Source organism: Candoia aspera, chromosome 2 (genome assembly GCF_035149785.1).
Source record: "Candoia aspera isolate rCanAsp1 chromosome 2, rCanAsp1.hap2, whole genome shotgun sequence".
Classification (NCBI taxonomy): Eukaryota; Metazoa; Chordata; class Lepidosauria; order Squamata; family Boidae; genus Candoia; species Candoia aspera.
Window position 1 is genome coordinate 142,703,109 of NC_086154.1, and position 22,196 is coordinate 142,725,304.

The 22,196-nt window shown below is 44.4% G+C and overlaps 2 protein-coding genes across 2 annotated transcripts in view; one reads left to right on the forward strand and one right to left on the reverse strand.

The window, feature by feature from the left end:
* Positions 1 to 379: 379 nt before the first annotated feature.
* Positions 380 to 15,426, forward strand: KRT8 (keratin 8). Its single transcript, XM_063293945.1, has 9 exons — positions 380 to 779; positions 5,165 to 5,373; positions 7,248 to 7,308; positions 7,405 to 7,500; positions 9,058 to 9,222; positions 10,646 to 10,771; positions 11,924 to 12,144; positions 12,365 to 12,420; positions 14,306 to 15,426. The coding sequence occupies exons 1-9, from the start codon at positions 465 to 467 to the stop codon at positions 14,494 to 14,496; spliced, it is 1,440 nt and encodes a 479-aa protein (XP_063150015.1). The 5' UTR covers positions 380 to 464; the 3' UTR covers positions 14,497 to 15,426.
* A 2,612-nt stretch (positions 15,427 to 18,038) lies between these two features.
* ITGA5 (integrin subunit alpha 5) overlaps positions 18,039 to 22,196 on the reverse strand; it is a 72,334-nt gene continuing 68,176 nt past the window's right edge. Inside the window, exons 27-30 of the mRNA XM_063293955.1 lie at positions 21,615 to 21,728; positions 21,072 to 21,173; positions 20,233 to 20,355; positions 18,039 to 19,016 (exon numbers count right to left, since the gene is read on the reverse strand). Coding sequence (XP_063150025.1) covers positions 18,933 to 19,016; positions 20,233 to 20,355; positions 21,072 to 21,173; positions 21,615 to 21,728 — 423 coding nt within the window. The 3' untranslated portion in view covers positions 18,039 to 18,932. The remainder of the gene's footprint in view (positions 19,017 to 20,232; positions 20,356 to 21,071; positions 21,174 to 21,614; positions 21,729 to 22,196) is intronic.

The following is a 22,196-nucleotide window of genomic DNA, read 5'->3' on the forward strand; positions in this document are numbered from 1 at the left end:
TTGCGCGCCAGCTCAAATGCCTCCAACTCTCCCGCGGGGCGGGGGGGTTCAGTTGTCCTGGGAGAGGACAGGGAAGGTCCGGATCAGAGCAAGTTTGGGCAACTGCTGCCCTCTTTGGGTTTGTTTACTTCAAGAAAACTCAAGAAAAAAACCCGGAGTGAAGAGGCGGCGGAGGGAGGCAGGTAGATTTCCTGAGGGGGTGTCCCTGGTTCATGGCCCTTTCCAGCTAAGGAAGAGTTAAGAAGGCGCAGCTTCCCTTTCTGGCAAAGCAGGTATCTGAGCCCCACAGCTCCGCCCCGTTGTTGCTGCAAACCACTCAGGTGCTTCCGTCCTCTAATCACCCGCGCCCTTTCCCACCCCCAAGGCGCTGCATATAAGTCCGCGCCCAACTTCCTCCGCTGTTGGCGTTCTGCTGATTTCCAGCTGCCCGGTTCTTCCAGCTGCCTCCCGAGCTCCCCGCGACGATGATGAAACCCGTCCGGAACACGTCCACCGTCCGCAGCTTTAGCAGCCGGTCCTACACGCCCGGCCCTGTCAGTAGCTCTCGAATCAGCACGTCTTACGCGTCCTCCAGCTTCGGGGGCAGTAGGTATGGCGGAGGCGGCAGCTTCCGCGGGACCTCCGCGGGCAGCCTGGGTGGTATTACGGCTGTCAGCGTGAACAAGAGCCTGCTGGCCCCGCTCAACTTGGAGATCGACCCCGCCATCCAGCAAGTGAGGACCAAGGAGAAGGAGGAGATCAAGCTCCTCAACAACAAGTTTGCCAACTTGATTGATAAGGTGCGTTTCCCGGTTCGCAGCTTGGCGGTCAGGCTCCGCAGAGTCGGTTCTGAAAAGAGGCTAAGGGGGATGGTTTCTGCCGCAACAGACGGTTTTGCCCAGATGGGCCTTAGAAGCTTGTAAGTTAAGCTTTGGGAAAAGAGGGAGGGAAGAGTGGGACATGAAGTGCAGGTGCCTGCATGCAGAGAGGTAGCCGAGGAAATAGAGTATTGTTCAGTGAAGAGATGGCATCTGTGAGCAAGGGATGTGCACCAGGTCCAGGTAGTCAAAGAAAATAGTGAGAGGCTGCTCTCTGCACCTGGGAGGCTGGCGATGGGGTTAGAAACTGGAGGCCAGAGGTAATTCTTGTCCTCATAACTTCCTCTGCAGAGAGAATCAAACCTGTTAAGTCAGTGTGGGCACAGTGAGCAGAAAGCTCCTCCTATGGGTGTGAAGGTTAAAGAACATAAAGAAGATTTTCCCATTCCATGTTTGAAAAGAGGAGAGAAGGTGGTATTCTACTCCCACTTTTGTATCTTTGGGCAACCACATGGAATTCCCATCTCCGCTCCCTTTTTGCAGAAACTATGCACAAAGTTTACGATTGACTTGGCTTATGAGACAGAGTTCGTACATTGCATTAAACTTCAAGTTTGTTTTGTTCTGGCTTAGTGTGTTGTGCCAACCTAGTGATTGTGATTTACCCAGCAAACTGTAGATTGATAAAAGTATGGCTTAGAGAATACCAATCCCAAATGTGTTTGAGTCTGAGGCCTGATGTAGTACTTTGTACTTCTAAGCTTACTTAAAGTAGTAGAGAGGGAGATTGCTAGACTGAGCATGGATCCAGTCCAAACCCTCATGTTTTTGGTGAGGAAAGCTATTCTCTGGATGTTTGCATTATTGGGGGGATACACTTTTCTAGCATTCTTATCCTATAATGAGTAAAGAATAGGACAGTGGTTAACCTGTTTCTACCCGTTGTCTTTCTAAAGATGCTATGCTTATAGTTATTGAGGACAAGATGAATTGTGAAGAGGAACTGTGTGTGTATACCCATGCAGAGGTGATGTACACTTTCAGAGGTAGCTAACCCTATGCATCCCTTCCTCCACAAGGTTATGGTCTCTGGCCTGCAAAAATCTGGATGGTCACTAGGCAGTGCTGAAGATTAGCTTTCTGTATGTCTTTGCTGCCATCTAATAGTCATTTAGAACTTTGCAGCCTGGGTAGGATAGCCCTAGTTAGGTAAGTGAAGCTGGAGTGCCACTGTACCTATGCTTGCTAAAGGTCACTGAACTAATGTGTGCAAGACTAGCCTTTTTGTGACGTGGATGCTGGTGGGAAGGACCCCCTGAAGTCCAGAGAGAAATGATTTGAACAGGCTTTCTATTTAGTACGTACTTCAGCTAACATCAGGGTGGTCTTAACAGTTAAGCCATAGTCAAGGCCATTGGAGGAGAATGAGGGGAGGAACATTGCACCTGCCCGGGAAGAATGGCTGCAGGAAGGTGGGTCAGGATCCTGCAGTGCGTTCCCAGTTTCTTAATAATAACTGGAAAATGGGAGCTGAATGTGTGCAATGTATGCCTGTTAAAGAAGGATGGGAAATCAGAGTACCCCAATTTGAAAGGAATGTGCAGTACAAGTTCTAGAGATCGGTACAAATTGGAAAGTTCTCAGGTGGGTGGCTTTCTGCAGAGTTCCCCACATGTTGCCTACCCACTGCTTTCATGGGTGGGTTCTTTCCAAAGCTTGCACTGCCTACTTTGAACACATATTCCTTAAGAATACCCAAAGAATTCCAGATATACCCTTGATTGGAAGCCCCAATGAACTTTCTCAAACTTGGAAACTGGATGCATTAAGAGATCAGTTGACTATATGTGTGAAACCAGCAATTCATCTTATTTTGGCTGGCAATAAATCACACAGACATGGTGCTGCAGCTTCAGGTGCTTCCTGAACAACCTCTTATCCCTTAGGCAGCATGTAATGAGGTGATAGCTACCACAACCCCTGCTCTTGGGTTATTGCCAGAATGCTCCCTCACCAGAGATCTGGAATCTTCTGGAGATAAAATCTTCTCTCTGCACTTTCCTGAGTGACTGCAGCATTGTCACCATGCCGCTGTAAAGGAATGGGACTGAGCTGGTTGCTTCTAAGAAGTGCACTTTGTAATACACAAATTCCTGGTGTTCAAATCATCTTGCGTTTCTGAAAGCAGCTTTGTACCCTTCTCTCCAGCCAGAATTCCTCCTAAAACTTTCTGGTAGTTAAGAGACCATCTGAAAAAAAGAGACCAGAAATGTGATTGAGGGGAAGGAAAAGCATGGTGGTGGCATTTGGCTGACCACCTCAATGAGTAGAAAGTGTGGTTTTCTGAGAACTGGTCTAGCTCCCACTGTTCTCAGCCTGTTCCTCCTCACATTCTCTCACTGTTTCCCCGTTCCTGAGATTGCCACTGTTCCCCTTCCCTAAGGCAAAATGGTTCCTCCAAACCTGTTTATGCTCTATAATATATGTCCCAGTCTTTCATTAGATTGTGAGCTCCTCACAAGACTGTTGAGTTGCAGTTACTCCATAACTAAAGCATCTTCCTCTTCAGTAATCTTCAAAATTGCTAAGTATGTTCTGCCATTAAAAACAGGTTTTGAGTTTAAGTCTTGGCTAGCCATGCTTCAAATGAAATGCTGCCTCTCCACCATCAGTGCTGCTTCTGCCTTTGTGATGGTCCAGATAAGAGATGATGATTCAAGGAAGGGTGAAAGACTTTTTAAGGTTCACCCCCAGAGCCTACCTCTGCCTCAAGGAGGTTTGTTGGGATGTCTGCTTCAGCAGCCCCACCATCACAGAAACTGTTTTTGACCTTTGAGTGACATGCTGGGGCTGTATTCCCAAAAGTTAATTAAGTATTGTTCCGGTGATAGTGGTTCTCAGGTATGTAATCACTTAAATATATTTCTAGACCGGAGGTGCACTGCCAAGACCTTGGGTGTGGCCCCCAGGGTGCCTTTGAATTGTAATTTGTAATGAGCAGAGGGGGAAAATGTTACTGAAGGCCCGAGAGAAGTAGTCAAATTCAAATTAAATTAGATGTAGTGCAGCACCTGGCTGTGGGCCACTGAAAGATGGAGTGTAACCTTGACCCAGAAAAGAGCCATACACGCTTCCCCTTACATTTCTGGAAAAAATCTTTGTTTGCTGTCCTTTTACTCAGCAGGCTTAATCCACAGGGAACCTGGGAACTCTAAGTCTGCAGGAGCAGCACAATAAAACTCTAAACTGAGATAATAAAGTTTGCTCATGCAAGTAGCTATGTAGGAGGGAGCATTTTCAAAATCAGTTTTGCTGATTTCCCCAACCTGGGACTCTCTAGAATGATTGGACTATGATTTTCATCTTCCTCAGCTAATGGGAATGACACAATGGAGGAGTATCACACTGAGAAAGTATTATTATTATCATCATCATCAGGATAAGCAGGGGAGTATATGATGTAAAATGTTTTTCCTGAGTCTTTTGCCATGTTTGATTTTAAAATGAAATTACTGAGTTATTTTTGTTATATCTATGACTTCATTATCCAACCTGAGCAAGAGCTGCTAAAGAAATCAACTTTTTTGTTGTTGTTGTTGTTGTTTTCTTTTTACTTTAATACCTGGCTTTCCAGTTGTTTAAAATAAATCAGATCTTTTGGGGCCATGGGCCATACTTGACTTCTATGTTGACGCAGTGGATCACATTCCAGAAAGTAGGAGGGACAGGGATAGAACTAAATTTAATTAAGTTAAATTAAAATCAGATAAATTAAATAGTATGATTACTGCTTGTGTATTTAATGTTCTGTTTATGTTAAACTTTACAATCTAGTGGAAACTTTCAGAACTATCCTGGGGGGCGGAGGGCAGTCACACTAAAGGCTACCCATAACTGTAGGGTTTCAGATTGTATCCTTTTGGTTTAAAATAAAAACAGCATAAACCTAAGTGCAGAAAGTGACTTGTAGCAGATCTGTTCTCTCAACCACCACAGATTCCATCTGGGGATCCAGGAAGTATCACAAAGAAATAAATCATGCAGAGAGCCAACAGGCATACTCCTTAGTATGCATATCTTTTGTTCTCAGATGTTTCTAGTAATTGAATAGTACTTAAAATGCACTAAGAGTGGCCTTGTGACATCCTAGAAGGCCCCAGGGCAGAGTTAGGGAAGACCTGCTGAATCCATTTCTTTATAGCAGAAACTACAGCTTTGCAAGGATGATGGCCTATCTTAATGCTAGTAGAATGCCAGTTTGGCTTCTAATGAAAAGGATAAATGGGATTGCAGAACAGATGCAGAGCTCCATGGGTGCTGCTTAAGCACCAGGAATCATTCCTATTCTGTTCTCCCTCCCCTCTCAGGTTCGCTTCCTGGAGCAGCAGAACAAGATGCTGGACACCAAATGGAGCCTCTTGCAGAATCAAAAGACAACACGGAGCAACATGGACAGTATGTTTGAGACCTACATCAGCAGCTTGCGCCGGCAGCTGGATGGCTTGGGTCAGGAGAGGGCGAGGCTGGATGCTGAATTGGCAAACATGCAAGGCCTTGTGGAAGACTTCAAGAACAAGTGAGTGGGGAAGGGGAACTGGAGTGGCGTGGTCTTCCTGGTGCATTGCTCAGGGTGTGCTAGGGCTAGACGAAGCTGCCTTACTGCCCATCCTATGGTCAGACCTATGGAAATTCTACATTGACCCTGCAGTCTGCTGTGATAGCTTAGTTTACCAAAACTCTTTTTAAATCCCTGCCGCACCTTTAAATTGCTAAAGGCTGCTGGTGGCTTGGGGTTTTGTTTTGTGTTTTGCTTTGTTTGCTATCCTTGTGTTTCATCAAACAATCGTAGCTCCAGTCTCAGTCATGATTGGTGCCAACCAGGTATCCTGTACCCATTTACTTGGAGTAATATAATAATATAGAGCTCTGTGGACAGACTTGGGAAGATAATGGTGTTTAGTGTTTATCAGACCACATGTAAACAAAGGAATTGTACCAGATGGCTGGGCAAGGGTTATTTCCAGAAAAGGGAAGTGATAAGCCAAAACACAAATAGGATCTCTAGCATCTTTGAAGTCCTCAAGGAAGTTGATGGGAGGAGGGCACGCTAGTAGAATTGCTCAGTATGTGGCAGCACACCCTCATCACACATCTGGGTGTCTGTTTTGTACCAAGCAAGATCTGCTGTTACGACAGAGCAATACTGGGAGAATGACCTAACTTGCCTTGCAAGTGTCTACTTTTAATTGAGGCTGGGACATGAGGGCAGCCTGCATTGGCAGCTTCTCATTCTTCCCAGCTGCCTCTTGAACAACTTTACAAGGTGCTTCCCTGGTGGGGTGGAGCTGCAGCTCCAGGGACAGATGTTGGCTAGAATGCCAGGTTGGAGGAGACTGTTTGACAATGCAGGGAATGGGATATTGTCTTAAGGATTTCCAGCTTTCCAACTACTTCAGACATCAGGAGCCTGACAGGAAAGTGGTGCCTGGAAACTCAAGGGAGTCTCCTTCTGAACAAAGAGGAAGAGTGTGGCAGTAACCTGTGATCTTTATCTTTCCAGAGTCACTGTGCCTGAGGTTTTTTTAGAGATTTTTTTTATCCCTTTATTATTTCTATAAATAACTCAAGGCAGGGAGCGTACCTAGTACTCCTTCCTCCTCCTATTTTCCCCACAACAACCACCCTGGAACACCTCCCACTCAGTTGGGCTGAGTGGGAGTGACTGGCCCAAAGTCACCCAGCTGGCTTTCATGCAGAATTATTACAGCTCTCCTTAAGGCGTTTTCAAAATACCGTAAATGTTACACCTGTATTCTCTTGGTTGTATCCCTTGTAGACAGTGGGAAAGCCGGCAGGAAGTCAGAAGTCGTGATCACGTGCTGTCCTTGCTTAATGACCCACATGGTCCTTGAAGTCCTTGCTTAATGACCCCACACAAATTGCCGTTGCTAAGCGGTGTGGTCACATGGTGCCGTGCTTCATGACTGTGTCGCTTAGCAATGGAGTTCCCAGCCCCAATTGCCGTCGTAACCCAAGGACTACCTATTAATGCACACCCACTTCAGTTGTTGGTCATGTTCAGTAATAGGAACCATGGGGTCTCAAAAAGCGGCCTTTGATGGGAAAATAAGGATGTAATCTTATGTGCTCTTACTTAGTTTATCCTGCCTTTCTACTAAAACATTCAAAGTGGCTACCAAAAATAATTAAAAACAAAGTTAATGAGAAAATAACCATTTAAAACTAGGATCATCTTTTAATTTAGGGGCCTTCCACTTCAACTCCCAATGTATATATTTTGTCAGTGACTAGTCAGAGGATGCAGTGCTTTGCACATGCTCAAATGCATTGTTACCTTCATGTATTTCTACTGGCGATCCTAGCACAAGGTCCTTAGCTTTGGTTCAAATTGCATGTAATAATAACCAGTTCACTTCCTTTGTCCTACAGGTACGAAGATGAAATCAACCATCGTACTGAGAAGGAGAATGAGTTTGTCCTTTTGAAGAAGGTAAATGGCAGGTTTAATCACATTTCTTAGTTAATTATCACAATTTTGGGAATTTGTCTATGAGTCTTTACCTATAATGGTGCATTCTCCCCTCAGGACGTGGATGAGGCTTATATGAACAAGGTTGAACTGGAATCGCGCCTGGAATGTCTGACTGACGAGATCGAGTTCCTGAGGCATCTTTATGATGAGGTAGATAGTGGGTTTAACTGGGTGAAGAGCAGTTTTCTGAAATGTACCCTTTTTGAAGACATGGACATGCCAAGAAACTTTGTGTCTGACAACAGGGCATCCATCTTCCCTTTCCACATACTGAAACAGCCCAGACTGGCCATTGCAGCTGATTTCAATGAAGGCAATGAGTCTTTGGGTTAGTGTGGGGGGTCGGCAGGCTAATAAAAGGCTGCACCAAGAGAACCCTAGTGTTGTGTCAAAGCCTTTTTAAAAGTCCAGTACAAGGCTGTATTCTTACTTATTCAACTATAGCCTGCCTTTCTATGCTATGACATTCTTACCTAGTTTCCATTTCCACGTGAAATCTGAGAACCATGTGGTAAGTTGCTTGCTATTTTATTAGGAAGGAGAACTTTTGGTGGTTGGGGACCCCAGTTAACATTTTCTGTGGGGCAAGGGCTGCAGTGAGAGGGGTGATGATACAAAGAAGATAGAGCCAGGATATAATGGGGTTGGTGGGAAAGACAGAATTTTTCTTCCTTTTATACATTACGTTTAGCTTATTTTATGGCTATATTAAATGTGTGTTTTTTTCCATGCAAACTGGACAGAAAAGGTGCCCTCAAGTTGTGGCAACTATGGTTAGGCATGGCTCTGAGCCTGCAAGGATTATTTGGGGACTACGTTCAGCTCTGATGAGGATGTCCCCCACAATGCCCTCTACTCCCCCCAGATGCTCCCTGCTCTCTTCCAACTAACCTTGCCCATCCCCAAGACTTTCTCTGGGTATCCAAGCACCCCCACAGAGCCCATTACCAAAATATTAGAACACTATTAGTAACACAGGATTTGTTTTTATAGGTGTCTTATATATGTAGATCTAGCCATACCAAATGGCCACAAAACAGAATTCCTGGGAGAGATCTATGAAGGCCAAAGTTATCTAAAACTAATATATGTTTATAGAGTGGATATGTTTGGATAACTCCAGTGGTCCTCCCTACTTGTCCCTTTGTGCAAATGAAGTCAGGAGAAAATAAATTAATAAAATAAGTAATAGCTGGGTTTGATAAGTCACAGTCCTAACAGTATGCAAAACCCAAAATTATTGTGAAGCTGCTTATTTTTGGTTTAATGGACTGTGACATTTGTGTTCCATGGACTAATTTCTCACCAAAGTGCCGTTTGGTTTGCCTGGAAACAAACTCATTTTTGACCGCAAGGTTTCCCCAGTGACTTAGGTTTAGCAGGGTTCCTTTTCCTGCCCTGCAGAAGTGCAGATCCTGTTTGGCAAAGTGATTTTGCTTTGATTTAGGGAACTTATGTAAGAAGTTCACTCTTTTAACTATCTATGTCTTGAACCAGGCATCTTTAATGCAGGTGATTAAAAAGAACAAAAGTCAGATCTTAAAATGGAAGAGAGCCTTAGTTCTGAGGCTTCACCTGTTGAATGAAGAGGAACTTCCTTGCCAGTAGAGGAATGAGCAGGAAGGATCTGAATCCTCAAATCGTGGTTCCCTGAGGGTTGCCTACTCTTTCATTTGGGATAATTACCAGTGTTACCTTTTGGTACAGGAGTTGCGTGTTCTGCAGTCTCAAATCGGTGACACCTCTGTGGTCCTGTCCATGGACAACAACCGCAGCCTGGATTTGGATGGCATCATTGCTGAAGTCAGGGCACAGTATGAAGAAATTGCCAACAAGAGCCGCGTTGAAGCAGAGAAGATGTACCAGATCAAGGTGAGCTCCATGCTGGCTCTGGCTCTCCTGGACTGTCACTATTCCCGATGAAAAATTAATTCCCAGTGAACTGCTACAATCCCTTCACTCAAGTTGAGTTGGGGGTAACACATTTCACAGAGGAAGGAATCAACGCTTCATGCAATGGGGAAGGATCAGCATTATCCACTCTGTCTTTCAGAGCCTTTTTCAGCTTGGTCACCTCCATCCCCTTTCTGTACATAGTGTCTTATATTAATGGAATCCTTTTTCCACCAGTTGAAGATACTAGTCCTTTTACAGGAACGTTTGGAGAAACCCAATAGTGCAATCCCTCTTATTTTATTGATGGGCTGATTTGTCAAATGTCTAAAGCTGCCTGACTCCATAATAACTCTGGATAGTGTACAGCAATAAAAACAATTGAAAACATAACCAGCAAAAAGGATAGCTATTTAGAGACAGTCAACAGTAAAAACATAACCCTCAACCCTACACTCTTGGGACTCTCTTTTAGCAAATCAGCTTAATTGGTCTGAACGGAAAGTATCATCCATCTGATCACGTCACATACTGACCCAGAGTTTAGTTGTGGCCTCCGTTTTCCCCCCAGTGGCCTTGGTATCATTTTAGGGCATGCTGGCCAGTGTTGAGTTTCAGTATCTGAGTTGGGGCTGGAAGGAAAACTGCTGTTGGCATCCACCATTATAACTTGAGCAGCTTGCTTTTTTTTTTTTAAGGATTCAAAGTGCATAATAGCCCTATTATCCCAATGATGGAAGCCCTTGATTATTATTTTCACGTTGCAGACCGAGAAGGGGATTGAGACTAGGAGATAATTACTTGCCTGAGGTTATCTAAGGAGTATTTGTGGTTCGTGTGAGGTTTATGATGCATTTCTCAGCTCATTGCTCAGACATGCATGGCAATGTCAGTATTCCAGCTGTTTGGAAGGAGATGGGAGGCAGATAACTGGATGCTTCAAGGATTCTAGTTTACATTTACTCTCTTGGCCCAGATTGGGTTGGAGAATGGATTGCTAAGTTCACATGTCACCCAAAGCTATATTGTGGTTTGTTTGATTCTGATATGTGAACCTAGCTGTTGTGGCTTTTAAAGCATGGATTATGCCTCAGTGAGGTATGCAAAGCAGGCCTTTGGTTTGTACAGCAAACAATGCTTAAAATAAACCAGCATTTAGAGCATGTGTGATCCCAGGCAGTGAGTTCTCCAATCTCCTCTCCCCCACCAAGTAATCTAGACAGGTTGAAATTTAGGTCTGCACTATAAATCCAATACTATCCTATGGACCACTTTGCTGAAGAGATGGTTGTGAGTTCTGCATGCGTGCATATATAAAGAAGTGTAGTCTTTGCAGCCAGTTCCCTGCTCCTGTGGTCTTCCTACCATCACAGCCCTTGTCCCCTCTATCTCCTCCCTTTAGTATGAAGAGCTCCAGACTGTGGCAGGAAAGCATGGAGATGACCTCCGCAACACCAAGAACGTAATCAATGAGCTGAACCGAATGATAACCCGGATACACTCAGAAATCGATGGTTTGAAAGGCCAGGTCAGAAATCTGCCATCTGCAAGCCTCCTTATGTTGGTCATGCTAGCTCCCTGCTTTGCCCTCAAGGAACTTAACAGACTATATTGATCTTCCCCAACCTGCTGCCAGCCTCTAGAGGTGTTGGACAACACTAGAGTGTTAGTGTTACGGTCACCAATAACATGGATAGGGGCGATATGGTTCAGTATGTCTAAGGGTGCTAGGTTGGGAATGCCTGTTTTAAGAAGCCCAGCCTTTCCTGGGGCAGAAAGTAGAGATGAGCCAAAACATGATGGTAATAAAAGGTCCTTGGTTCAGTCCCTCCTCCAGCTAGAATGGAGAACCAGTGGCCTCCTGTATGCTGTTACTGGCCTACAGCTCTTCTAACTCTGAGGGCTTGGGCTGCAGGAGGGCTGCAGATTCATGACTCAGGAGTAAATGCCTGGGAGAGACTGACTTCTTTTGACCCCATGAAGGCCATTCAGCTGATCTCTTTGTGACCACGTGAAGTGGGTGGCTAATGTCTGGGTTCTACCATTTGATCTAGCAGAGTAGGGGTGGGGTTTGCTGGCACGATTGAAGGCCTGGGAAAGAAACGTGGGTGGGTGCTGTTGGAGGTGAAAGGCAGCACGTTAAGCAGAGAGGATGGATTTTGAGACTTCCTTGCTTTCGGAGGGTAGTGTGTGTGTCGGGGTGGTCTGTGGTCCTTTCTGCTCTCTCCATTTTATTCCTGCAAATTCCTTTTAGGTGGAAATAACAGGAAATTATTTGGTTACTCTGTGATTCTGCATAGCTTCTCATCTTAATCTATAGTAAGCTTTTTTACAGGAATAAAAGGGAGGGAGTGGGTAGAGAGCCTTGCTTGTGGCCTTCAGCTTCTTGGAGGATTAGATGAGATATAAAAGTACAGGAGTCCAATGAAATACCGTTTTGTGCTTTGATCAGCTGTAGTTGTTTCAGTGACATCCTCATCTGGGAAGAGACGGCATAGAGTTCTCTTTCCTTCACTTTAGGCTGTTTTTCTAGGGACAAACCTGTCCATTGAATCTCATTTCCTGTGTCATGGAAGGGTGGGAATACTGTAAAATGCTGTGTCCTCCCCGCCCGTGCATCTTTCCTGGTTTTTGAGATTTGAGCTGCCTCTTGAACTCTTTCTTCCTTGCCCCCGTGCAGCGTGCAAGCTTGGAAGCATCCATCACTGAAGCGGAGGAGCGTGGGGAGCTGGCTGTGAAGGATGCCACCAACAAGCTTGCTGAGCTGGAGGGTGCCCTGCAGCGAGCCAAGCAAGACATGGCCCGCCAGCTGCGGGAGTATCAGGAGCTGATGAATGTCAAGCTGGCCCTGGATATAGAGATCGCCACCTACAGGAAGCTGCTGGAAGGGGAGGAGAGCAGGTAAGGATCTGCCCAACCAGTGTAATATATATACCATTGATCTGCGCTCAAGCATCATGCAGCAATTCAGGTTACTGGTGCATCAAGAAAACGTTCCGAGTTCAACTTGGCTGCAGTCCTTGTTCTGAGGGTTTAGATTTTGTCCTTCTTAAGCTGTTTCTTGACTGATTTATTTTTTGGCGGGGGGTGTCTCTTCCCCAATCCCCTCCTTCTTTTATAGATTGGAGTCTGGGATGCAGAATCTCAGCATTCAAACCAAGACAACTGGTTATTCAGGTAAGCAAGTGTTGGAGGCGAGTGGAAGGGTGATTGAGATATCAATGCAAATGTTAGAAATTAACCATGGCAGGGAATACTTTATTTATTTAGAAGATTTAGACAGCCATCCAACTCACATTGCAATTCTGGGTGGCATACATCATATAAAAATATTTGATCGCCAAGTGAAATCTCAGCACGTTTCAACAATGTTAAGTGATGCTTGTTTCCTTGCTTTCATTTGTGGACCTGTTTAATTTGATACCTACCCTGACCTCAAAGAAGAATGGCTTGTCTTCTGGCGAATATTTTTTTTTCCCGCAGAGCAAGTGAAATAAAATAATTTCACTTCCTGTTTTACAAACTGATGTAATCAATCAGTATTCTAACAATATTTTAGAATATTAATTTGGATTCCTGCCCTGAGTGAGGGTTGGATTTTATGGCCTACATGATCCCACCCAAGCTCTGTTTTATTACATTGTCTTTTTCCAGTTTTCCTATTTCCCATGGCAGTTGAAAATAACTGCAGATCAGTTGGCAGAGGAACACATGCCAGCATGAAGACGAACGACCATTTCAGAGGACAAACCATCATAGCTGAAGCATGTTTGGGGAATTGGCTGGGCAGTAAATGGTTTCTTCTTTAGCTTTTGGCATCTGTTCCCTGCAGCTTTCCCCATCCGTGAGCCTTGTTCCAGTAGATCTGGAGGGCACCAGGTTGGAGAAGACTGGTTTCCTGCATGGAAAAGCCCTTTTTTTTTACATTGCAGAAATAGTGATAAAAAATAGGCACTGTGAACTTGTTTTTCACCAAAGATACTTTAAAGATCAAAGATGAAAACTGGCTTTAGCATAAGGTTGGTTGCAAAGATATACCAATGATAGATTATGTTGCAAGGAATTGCTGGGACAGAATTTTTGAGACTTTATGGGCACAGAGATTGGCTTTTTGCTTTTCAAAAATTAAAGTTGGTGTGTTAAGTCTATTACTTTCATTTTCAATTTTCCAAATGGAATGAAATTTCTAGTGTAAATTGGGGAGCTGGGCCATGACTGGCAGAAAAAGAGGCTTGGGGGCTGGGATTGTCCATTCCTTGCACAAAGTATGCAGCCTGCAAACAGATGCAAGGTCTATTGGTTTATTGTGAGGTCTATTCTATTGTTTAGAACAGCTTTCATCAACCTGGTGTCTTCCAAGTGTGTTGAACTAAATTTCCATTATGCCTGGCTGGATGGGAAACTGATAAAAGTTACAGTCCAATATATTTGGAGAGCATCAGGTTCATGAAGAATGAGATAATATTGGGGGACAACTTTTGGGGAGGTGTGCAAAATATTGTCCCCCCCTCCATTTGCAATTCTGAAGCCTTACTGTCTGTGTTTCTAAGTCGTTGATTTCCAAAACTTCTGTGCAGCTGTATTGTTCCACAAGAGAGAAGTGTGTGTGGGTGTAGACAGAAGAAAGAGAAAGAAAAGACAAACTGTGGGGCTGTATCCACTCCCCTAAGCTTGATGGAATGGCCTGCTACTTATCCTTTCCTCTTTTCTATGTGACCAGCTGGGAAAATGAGCATAAGGTTGGCACAGTCTGTAAGATGAGAGGAGTAGGGGAAATGTGAGTCTGATCATCCTTGTCCTGAAAGCATTGTTTCCCTCACGGCCTAGTCCTCACCTTAGGGAATTGGCATGGCAGGAGATGCCACTATAACTGGACAAGGTACCAGGACGGTGTCTCACCTCCATCTGGGAAGAGAATGAGGAAACCATGCATATGACTGCTGCTTGCTTTAGGTGTGATGCCTCATCCCATTTCTAGTTTTAGAGGTTAAAAACTAAAACAAGGTGCTGGATGTTGGGAACTGCTCTTCTGTTCCTGATCAGTGTTCTCTGTCTTGTCCAGGTGGCCTAAGCAGCAGCTTCAGTAGTTACGGGGGTGGCTACAGCTCTTCCTACTCAAGTGGTGGATACTCCATAAATACCTTGCCACTGGAGAGCTCGGCCGTCAGCAAGACCAAAGCTATTGTCATCAAGAAGATTGAAACCCGGGATGGAAAGCTGGTCTCTGAATCCTCAGATGTGGTGTCCAACTAGGTTGGCAGGGTCTTGAGCATGGAACTCCTAATGGTTTTAAAGTGCCTAAATCCAGTGAGCCTTTCCTAATTTAGCTAAGATGATGAGCCACAGGGCAGGAGAGAGGGAAAAGGTACCTTTGTTCTCTCACTGAACTTTTTTCTAGAAGGATTTATGTCTGTCAGATAACTCATGGACTACAGCTCCCACCAGCCCTTTTTGGCCATGCTGGATGAGGCTGGTGGAACCTGGAGTCCAGCTGCAACTGGAAGTCCACAGCTGCTTTAGAACATCACAAAATGTTGCCACAGAGTCCCATGAGATGCAATCAGGGAGAAAAAGCAAGGAACAGTCATACTACATTCCCTTTTTCTCTGAAACTTGAGGGAAAAGGAACTAGTTCACACAGGGGATCACATGGTCTTGATGGTACCCATCAGTAGGAGCAGCTGTTGAAAAGAGGCAACAGTTCAGTTCTATGGAAAGCAGCTTTCCCAAGCCTGGGTGGGTGAGAAGTCCAGCTCTTTTAGACAACTGGATGTAGAAATTACCTACTCACATTTGCTGTTTGTAATCTTCACATTGTTTAAAAGCTGCCCTGTTGTATTATTCACCCCTCTTGCTATTTGCATATAATTAGGTAAAATTTTCGATTAAAACTAAGGCTGGAAACATTTTATACTGAAGGACGAGGGAATGGGTGGGAGGGAGGAATTACACGTGGGTGTGTTACAGGAGACAGCAATTCCTATCAGTGCTCATACTGTGCTAGTTAAAGATGATGGGAATTGCAGTCCACCCTGTCTGGGATAGAGGGAAGAGGCAACGTGGGAGCAGAGTTGGACGGGAGCACGAAGCAAGTCAGTCTGTGAATATTTTAAAAACTCCACATAGTTTCCATTTTATTTGAAATAAAAAGATTTTCTTCCAATCTTTGATAGTAAATGGCTTCACTTATGTGTCTGTGTCTGTGTGTTTTTCTTATGGGTGGGCCAAAGATAAAGGTGAATGGAAAAGCAGGAGAAATCCACTCTTCCATGCCTGCTAAAAAAAGCATTTGGTGCTCTGAAAGTACTTACAGCCTGTTTGTGACCGGGCTCATTTTGGAAATAGGCAGGTAAGGCCAGACAACCAGCACCCAAAAAGGTCTCTTGGCATTAAGTCTCACTGGCCACTGAGGTTGCTTCCTGTGCAAGTGCTCAGTAAATTGCAGTTAAGATTTGTTCCTGATGTTAGTTAATGCAAATTAATCCCTGCTGACACAGAGTTTAAAAAGGTGCAGCCGGATGGGTCATATCCCCTTAGGGATGTCCTGTGGCTTGTGTGTTTTTAAAGCTTCATTTAATGTGGATGGTGGAACTGGCATCTTACTCAGTGGTAACAGGGCAAAGCTACTCTCTGGGACACCATACTCAAGAATGATGCAGTGGTGCCCAGTAAACAGTAATTGTCTTGGCATGTTCTCCCAGTCATCTGGTTGGTGCTTTACTGGGAGCCCTTCCGTGCAGGGCACCAACAGGGTAACATGGTGTTGGAAGAGGGTTGAGTTGGGTTAAAAAAATGAGAAGGGCTAAAAACTGCCCCCCCAATACTGGCAGAGGAAAATCAACTTTTTAATGGGTCCTTTCCTGACAGTGGCTGCTCAGAAGGCCAATCTTCGCCTATCTTGACATTCCATGCACAGCCTAGAGTTGGCAAAACAGAATAAAACCTGCCCTAGTTGTGCATGTACATCTAGCCACAATTTACCCCAGAAGTTCTCCCTGAGCAAGGCCTATCAAGCTGAAATTGTTGGAGTGGCAAGCTATAGGATAGCATATCCCCCAGAATAACTTTTGGCTGTCCAAAGCACCACAGTGCTGTTAAAGTCTTAATTTGGGGGTAAGGCTTACATAGCACTTAAGACACATTTCATTATGGTTTTTGAACAAACCCCGTTGAGTTGGGTTCAAACAATCTGCTACGCCAAAACCAAACTAGGGTCATCAAGGCTTAATACTACACGTGAACCAAGTCAATGATTCTAGAGTTTCCGCTTTGCCACATGGATGCTTGTGATTGGTACATTGGGCTGACATCAGTAACCAGGATTAATGCACATTCATCCCCAAGGCTATGTAAGGAGTAAAGTTTAGAGCAGACATTCCAAGTGACACGTAACCATTCAAGCTACTCAGGCACATCCTGAAGTGGCCAATTTAAAGCTCTGCAGGAAACGACCAAATCGTTTATTGGAAGGGGTTCACGCATCACATTATGCAAGGTGGATTGTTCAGTTCTGATGCAATTGAATGAATGAACCCAGCTATGTACCCTGTGATTCGGTCACTCAGCCTTCTAGATTTTATTGGATCTTCCCTTCCCTGTAGTTTTGTTGTTTTGCTATTGGTTGAGGCCTAAAATGTCTAGTCAACACAGAATGCTATGTTTTCAGGCCTAAAAACAGCAACTTAGATGGATTTGCGTGGCTATCATTAGCCATTCTCACTCTCAGAGGTCAACCCCTGAAGCTCTGACCAAGAATATTCCAAACCTGTTCTCTATATTCTCTTTCAGAAAAACCAAGGTCAGTGTTTTAATCACTTTCACAGCTCACATTGCTTTCTCTCTCTGCTCTAGTCCTGTTTATTGCCCAGCTCTGCATTATTACACCTTGTTTTCCTGTTGAGTTTGTGATTCCATCTATCTGCAAGCCTAAGTAATTTTCCTATTCTGTATCAAAGACACTGTAAAAACAAACAAGCAGTAAGCCTAGATTTGATGTTTAATTGCTTATGCCTTTAATACTAGGGCAGTGAAGAGTTAAGGAGCAAACCAAGTGCCTTAACTCTTGCAGGGATTTAAATCACTCATTCCATCCCTTGAAACCATTCCACTCCCTTCAAAATCAGGCTGATTTATCCCATTTTTTGCTGCTTTTTTAAATACTTAAAGCAGTGTTTCTCAGCCTTGTCATAGCTGGCTGGGGAAATTCTGGGAGCTTACGTCCACACATCTTCAAGCTGACAAGGTTGAGCAACACTGACTTAAAGACACCCATTTCAGTCTTTAAAGTCCCCCCCCCCCAAAAAACAACAACTCAGGCTGAAAATTTAACCCCATACATTCCTTCAACACCAAGAGCCAGGACAGGGCACACACAGAAGAAGGCTGAAAAAGGTTGCCCATATACCTGCCTGAACAGAAATGTTAAGAGACACAGCTGCAAGACCTAAATAAATAAAGACTTGTGCAGCTACTGTGCTTTCACTTCCACATTAGGTTATACAGTATATTGACTGGGGACGTATAACAAGAATCCCAAGGGGCAGGAAGGTCCTCAGGGCATCCTAACATGGTTTCTGCGTTCTGCTTTGTGAGACTTTCCTTCACTCTTGACAACCATCCCAAATAATCACTTCTAACAAAGCTCTCTTGCTTAGCTGTTTCTTTTACGTGATTCCTACTACTGTTTATTTACACCATCAAAATGCCAACCCCCTTGGACAGAAACAAGCAGTTCTGGAGGGTATTGCCCATACCCCACCACATGCTGCTAACATTTACTAAGTAAATAGACAAAGTAGAAAATAGGGAAGCATTTATTGCACATTGGACATTTTAAATTAAAACAGCGACCCCTGTCTCTGCTACTAAGAGGTGGCAGTAGCTTCCTCATTCCTTCCTCTTTTAATTAAAGTGGCATCTGAAAAATAAACATCTCTTGCGGTTTCCGGAGATCAGTGCGAAGACTGTCGGCGAGTCCGGGCCGACACCGGGTGATGGCTTGGCTTCCTAATGTGGCAAATCTTTGGCATTGTGGGAGCATCCAGCTTTCCCAGCTAAAGTCTCTGCCCCACGTCATCCCCCACAGGAAGCAAACCGGGGAAGACAGGAAAGAAGAGAGCCCAGGATCCTCCATTCTGGCCCACAGAGGAGAAAGAGCTGGACTCAGGAGGTGATTGTGCTTTTTTTTTTTTTCCTTTTCTTTTTTTCAGCCAAGCTGTGTCAATTCAAAGAAGACCAGCAGCTTGAAAACTGTCCACAACAACAATTCCTTCCCCACAGATGGACGGAACAGACAGCTTGACTTAAGGGGCCTGAGATCAGGCCAGCACCGGCCGCTCCAGCGGCTTCAAGTATTCCCTTGGGCTGGAAGCAAACGCCTGCTGCAAACCTCAGTTCAGGACACGCGTTGTTTGTAGGATCCAAGCCCCAGGGGACGGGGTGGGTGGGAAAGGAGGGCACCTGGTGTCAAGGTGGGAGCCTCTTTCACGGAGGGAAAGCAGAGGTGCTTGGGGCACTGGTCCCTGCAGCTGTCCTGGGGGCCCAGCGTTTGTGGCCCTGCCTTTCTACACCTTGCTAGTGTTGGCTGGAATCCCCCCTCCTCCCCAGTGCTCTTGATGGGCGATCCCAGTGCCTCTTTGCAGGGCGGCGGCAGCAGGAACACACATACATAGAGGGCAATGCTGAGCCTGCTAGGCCTCCGAAGTTGCTTGTGGTTTCAGCTGAGCTTTCTCCATGGCTGTGCCATAAGGAAGGGAGCGTTTGAAAAAGCCCAGCTAAAAAGAAAGAAAAAGAAAAGGACAGGTCAGCATCCATACAAGTCATCACCCACCTGATTCTTTTTTAGGGCAAATTCTATTGTGATAGAGTGGGTCTTGTGGAAGCACATTCATGATTCCTGCTTAACTCCACTGTAATCAAATTAGTGCACAAATACTTCCAAATTTTACCTAAGAAGAAGAGACAGTTTCCTCTTTCCATCCATCCATCCATCCATCCATCTTATTTCTATTTTATTTATTTATCCAATTTGTCCCCGCCCATCTCCTCCCTAGAGGGACTCTGGGTGGTTTACAGTAATCAATTAAAACAACAATCATAAAATCCACAATATAAAATTACAATAATAAATAATATAAATAAGAGTAAAAAATAAAATCTTGAGTATTTCATGACATTAACCCACTGTTGTTGTTGCTTTTTAGTGCCTTTGAGTCATTCCTGATTCCTAAAGGCTACCTGGACAAGTCCCAGCAGTTTTCTTGGCAACATTGTTGAAAGTGGCTCATCATTGCCTCCTTCCTGGGGCTGAGAGAGGGTGACTGGCCCAAGGTCATCCAGCTGGCTTTGTGCCTAAGGCAGGACTAGAATTCACAGTCGCCTGGTTTCTAGCCGGATGCCTTAACCACCACACCAAACCGGCTCTCATCCCGCTGGTTAATGCTATCTAATCAAGTTCATAATCCAGTGAAAACCGGAGCCATAAAAATTAAAAACTCTTGGCTCAGTCACATATTCACATGTATCATGCCCCAATTCCTGAGTTTCAGCTGAATATTGGAAACTGTCTCTTAAAAACACTAGACGTCAATTCAAGCTGTTTTCATGACTGTGTAAAGGCTGTTTCATTCAGGGACTGAAGGCTAAAAATGTAGTTAGATGTGCTTTGGGGTGCAACTCTGTTGCAGGCCAAGCTATACACCTGTTCAAAAAGGGAAAGGACTCAAAGTGAGTATGCTAGGGCAAGGCTAGAAAATCACAGGTGTTGCAGAAGGGTCAGGTGCTGTCCAGGGTGCTGAAGCCACCCCCCCACCGACACCTCTTAAAATCTCTACAGGTTTCAACTGGCTTCTGAGACTTCATTTCCCTATTTTCTCATACTTTTCTTACATCTGCAGCCCTTGCAGTCAAGTTACATCTGGTACTTCAGAGCTTTAACATCTTCTCCCCAACCCTGAATTCCCCCCTTACTAGATGGTTCCACGAGCTTACCTTGTACAACACATAGATGAGCAGTGCCAGCAGCAGCAGTCCAATCAGAATGGCTAAGATGATGATCCACAGAGGAACCCCTTGGCTAGTCTCTGCCTTGGCCCAGTGGAGTGATGTTGACACCTGCCACCAGCAAGGAAGCAAGAATAAGAGAAGAGTCATCCCAAAGCTGTAACTGAAGGGGTTACATTGGTAGCATTTAACCCCTGCTGGATTAGCACATATACTATACAATCATTCTTCAAAAGTTAGAGGAGCTGTACATAAAACAGGTCATTTTACCATATGTAGTATGAGCAAATGAGTAAGAAACTGGGAGAGCATGACTTCTTGGTATGGGGAAGATAGGAGGAGGGAACACTATGTACACTGCCTTGAGCTGTACAAAAGCAAAGGTGGGATATAAATCTAATAAATAAGAATAAGGCATCCTCAATCAACCATGGTGCCAAGTATGGCATTCTCATAAATTTCAAAATAAGCCACTGGAAAGAGGATGTCCTTCTTTAGTTTTCCTAGGTTCCCCATCATTCAGCCTCATTAGGCAATCTAGTGCCCGAGTTCCAAAATTATGAGACGGAGAACAACTTATCCCACTCCACTTTTTGCACTCTTACCGTAACTTCCCTTTTATGCACTTTTCAAGAATATATCCAAGCTGGACTGACCCCACCCCATTCAGAGCAAGCAGCTACCTGCTTCTCTGTGGAGAGCTGATCCCAATCACTCTCTCTGTTTTGGCAAAATGTCTTGTAATTCTACTAATATAATTGAAATTATCATAGAAGGACTGGTATCCTTAAGGGCAGTATGTTACTACTTTGACTAATAATACTGACCTTCAGATTAGTGGTGGGATGCTCTAGAGGCTGGATTTTGTAGGGCACCTTTTGCATATGGTAGACAGCTTCACACTTGATAGCATGGGGATTATTCTCTTTCTGCAAGTGGGGAAAGAATAGTGAGAAATGGCTCCACTTGAATGTTGGGTTGAAAAGATGCACCAGAAGTGAAAGAACCTTAATATGGAGGAATCAAACACCCTACCCACACTCCCAAAGACTTAACTCTATGAAAGTTAACACTCAGACTAAATGAATGGGAGGTAGCAGGCCATTGTTTTCTTGCTGGGACTATCTGTCACATTTTTTTCTGCAAGTACTTACATAGATCAGAGGTGGGTAATTGTGAACTTTTAGCCTTATTTATGCTATTCCCTCAACTGTTATTCCTTTCTGTGCCAGCTACTGCTACAACCGAGACCAGCAGAGTAAGGAAGATGGAAAAAAAAGTGGTTGGGTGCAGACACAGACAGACACACACTTGTTCCAAACAAACGAACAACCGAGGCTTGGTGAACACCAAAAATGTAACAGTTTTACCTGTTGAAAGCTTTTGGACCAGACGCGAAAATAGAGACGCAAGCTGATGCTTTCCTGTCGTTGCAATGCTCCCATGCGGCAGTGCAGTTGGAAACATTCATCCTCATTACATTTCTGCGGTACAAAATAGTTGACTGATCAGATGAGAGATCAGATGAAAATATCCCACCAACCCTGAGTTACCTCCAAGACAGAATTTGGACCAAGCATCTTTGTGAACCTGAATGTGTGGCCTTACTTGATCTACTGTCCTCTTGCTGGGTTGGATTATAACTTGGAGAATTCCCAGACAACACAACAAATGAGAATCACAGTCTAACATCTGGAGGACATCAGAATGGGGGAGGCTGTTCTAGTGATTAAAACCAAGTGAATGGGAATCAGGAGATTAGGCCTAGCTTCCTATGTGCTGTAGATGCATCTTTATCTCTAAGAGCTACAGCAAAAAAGGAAAATTATAATTTGATTTGGAAATAAGCTACAGAACTGCATTTAGTATGTAGTACTGTTTCTTGAAAACCATCTTCCACATGTATGTATTTATTTGTTTATTTAAATTTATTGGCCACCCAGCTTCCATGG

Excerpts from the sequence above, each read along its gene's own strand:
- KRT8 (XM_063293945.1), top strand. The coding sequence starts at position 465 with ATGATGAAACCCGTCCGGAACACGTCCACCGTCCGCAGCTTTAGCAGC. Across the intron at positions 5,374-7,247 it reads GTGGAAGACTTCAAGAACAA|GTACGAAGATGAAATCAACC; the intron begins GTGAGTGGGGAA and ends TTTGTCCTACAG. Across the intron at positions 7,309-7,404 it reads AGTTTGTCCTTTTGAAGAAG|GACGTGGATGAGGCTTATAT; the intron begins GTAAATGGCAGG and ends TTCTCCCCTCAG.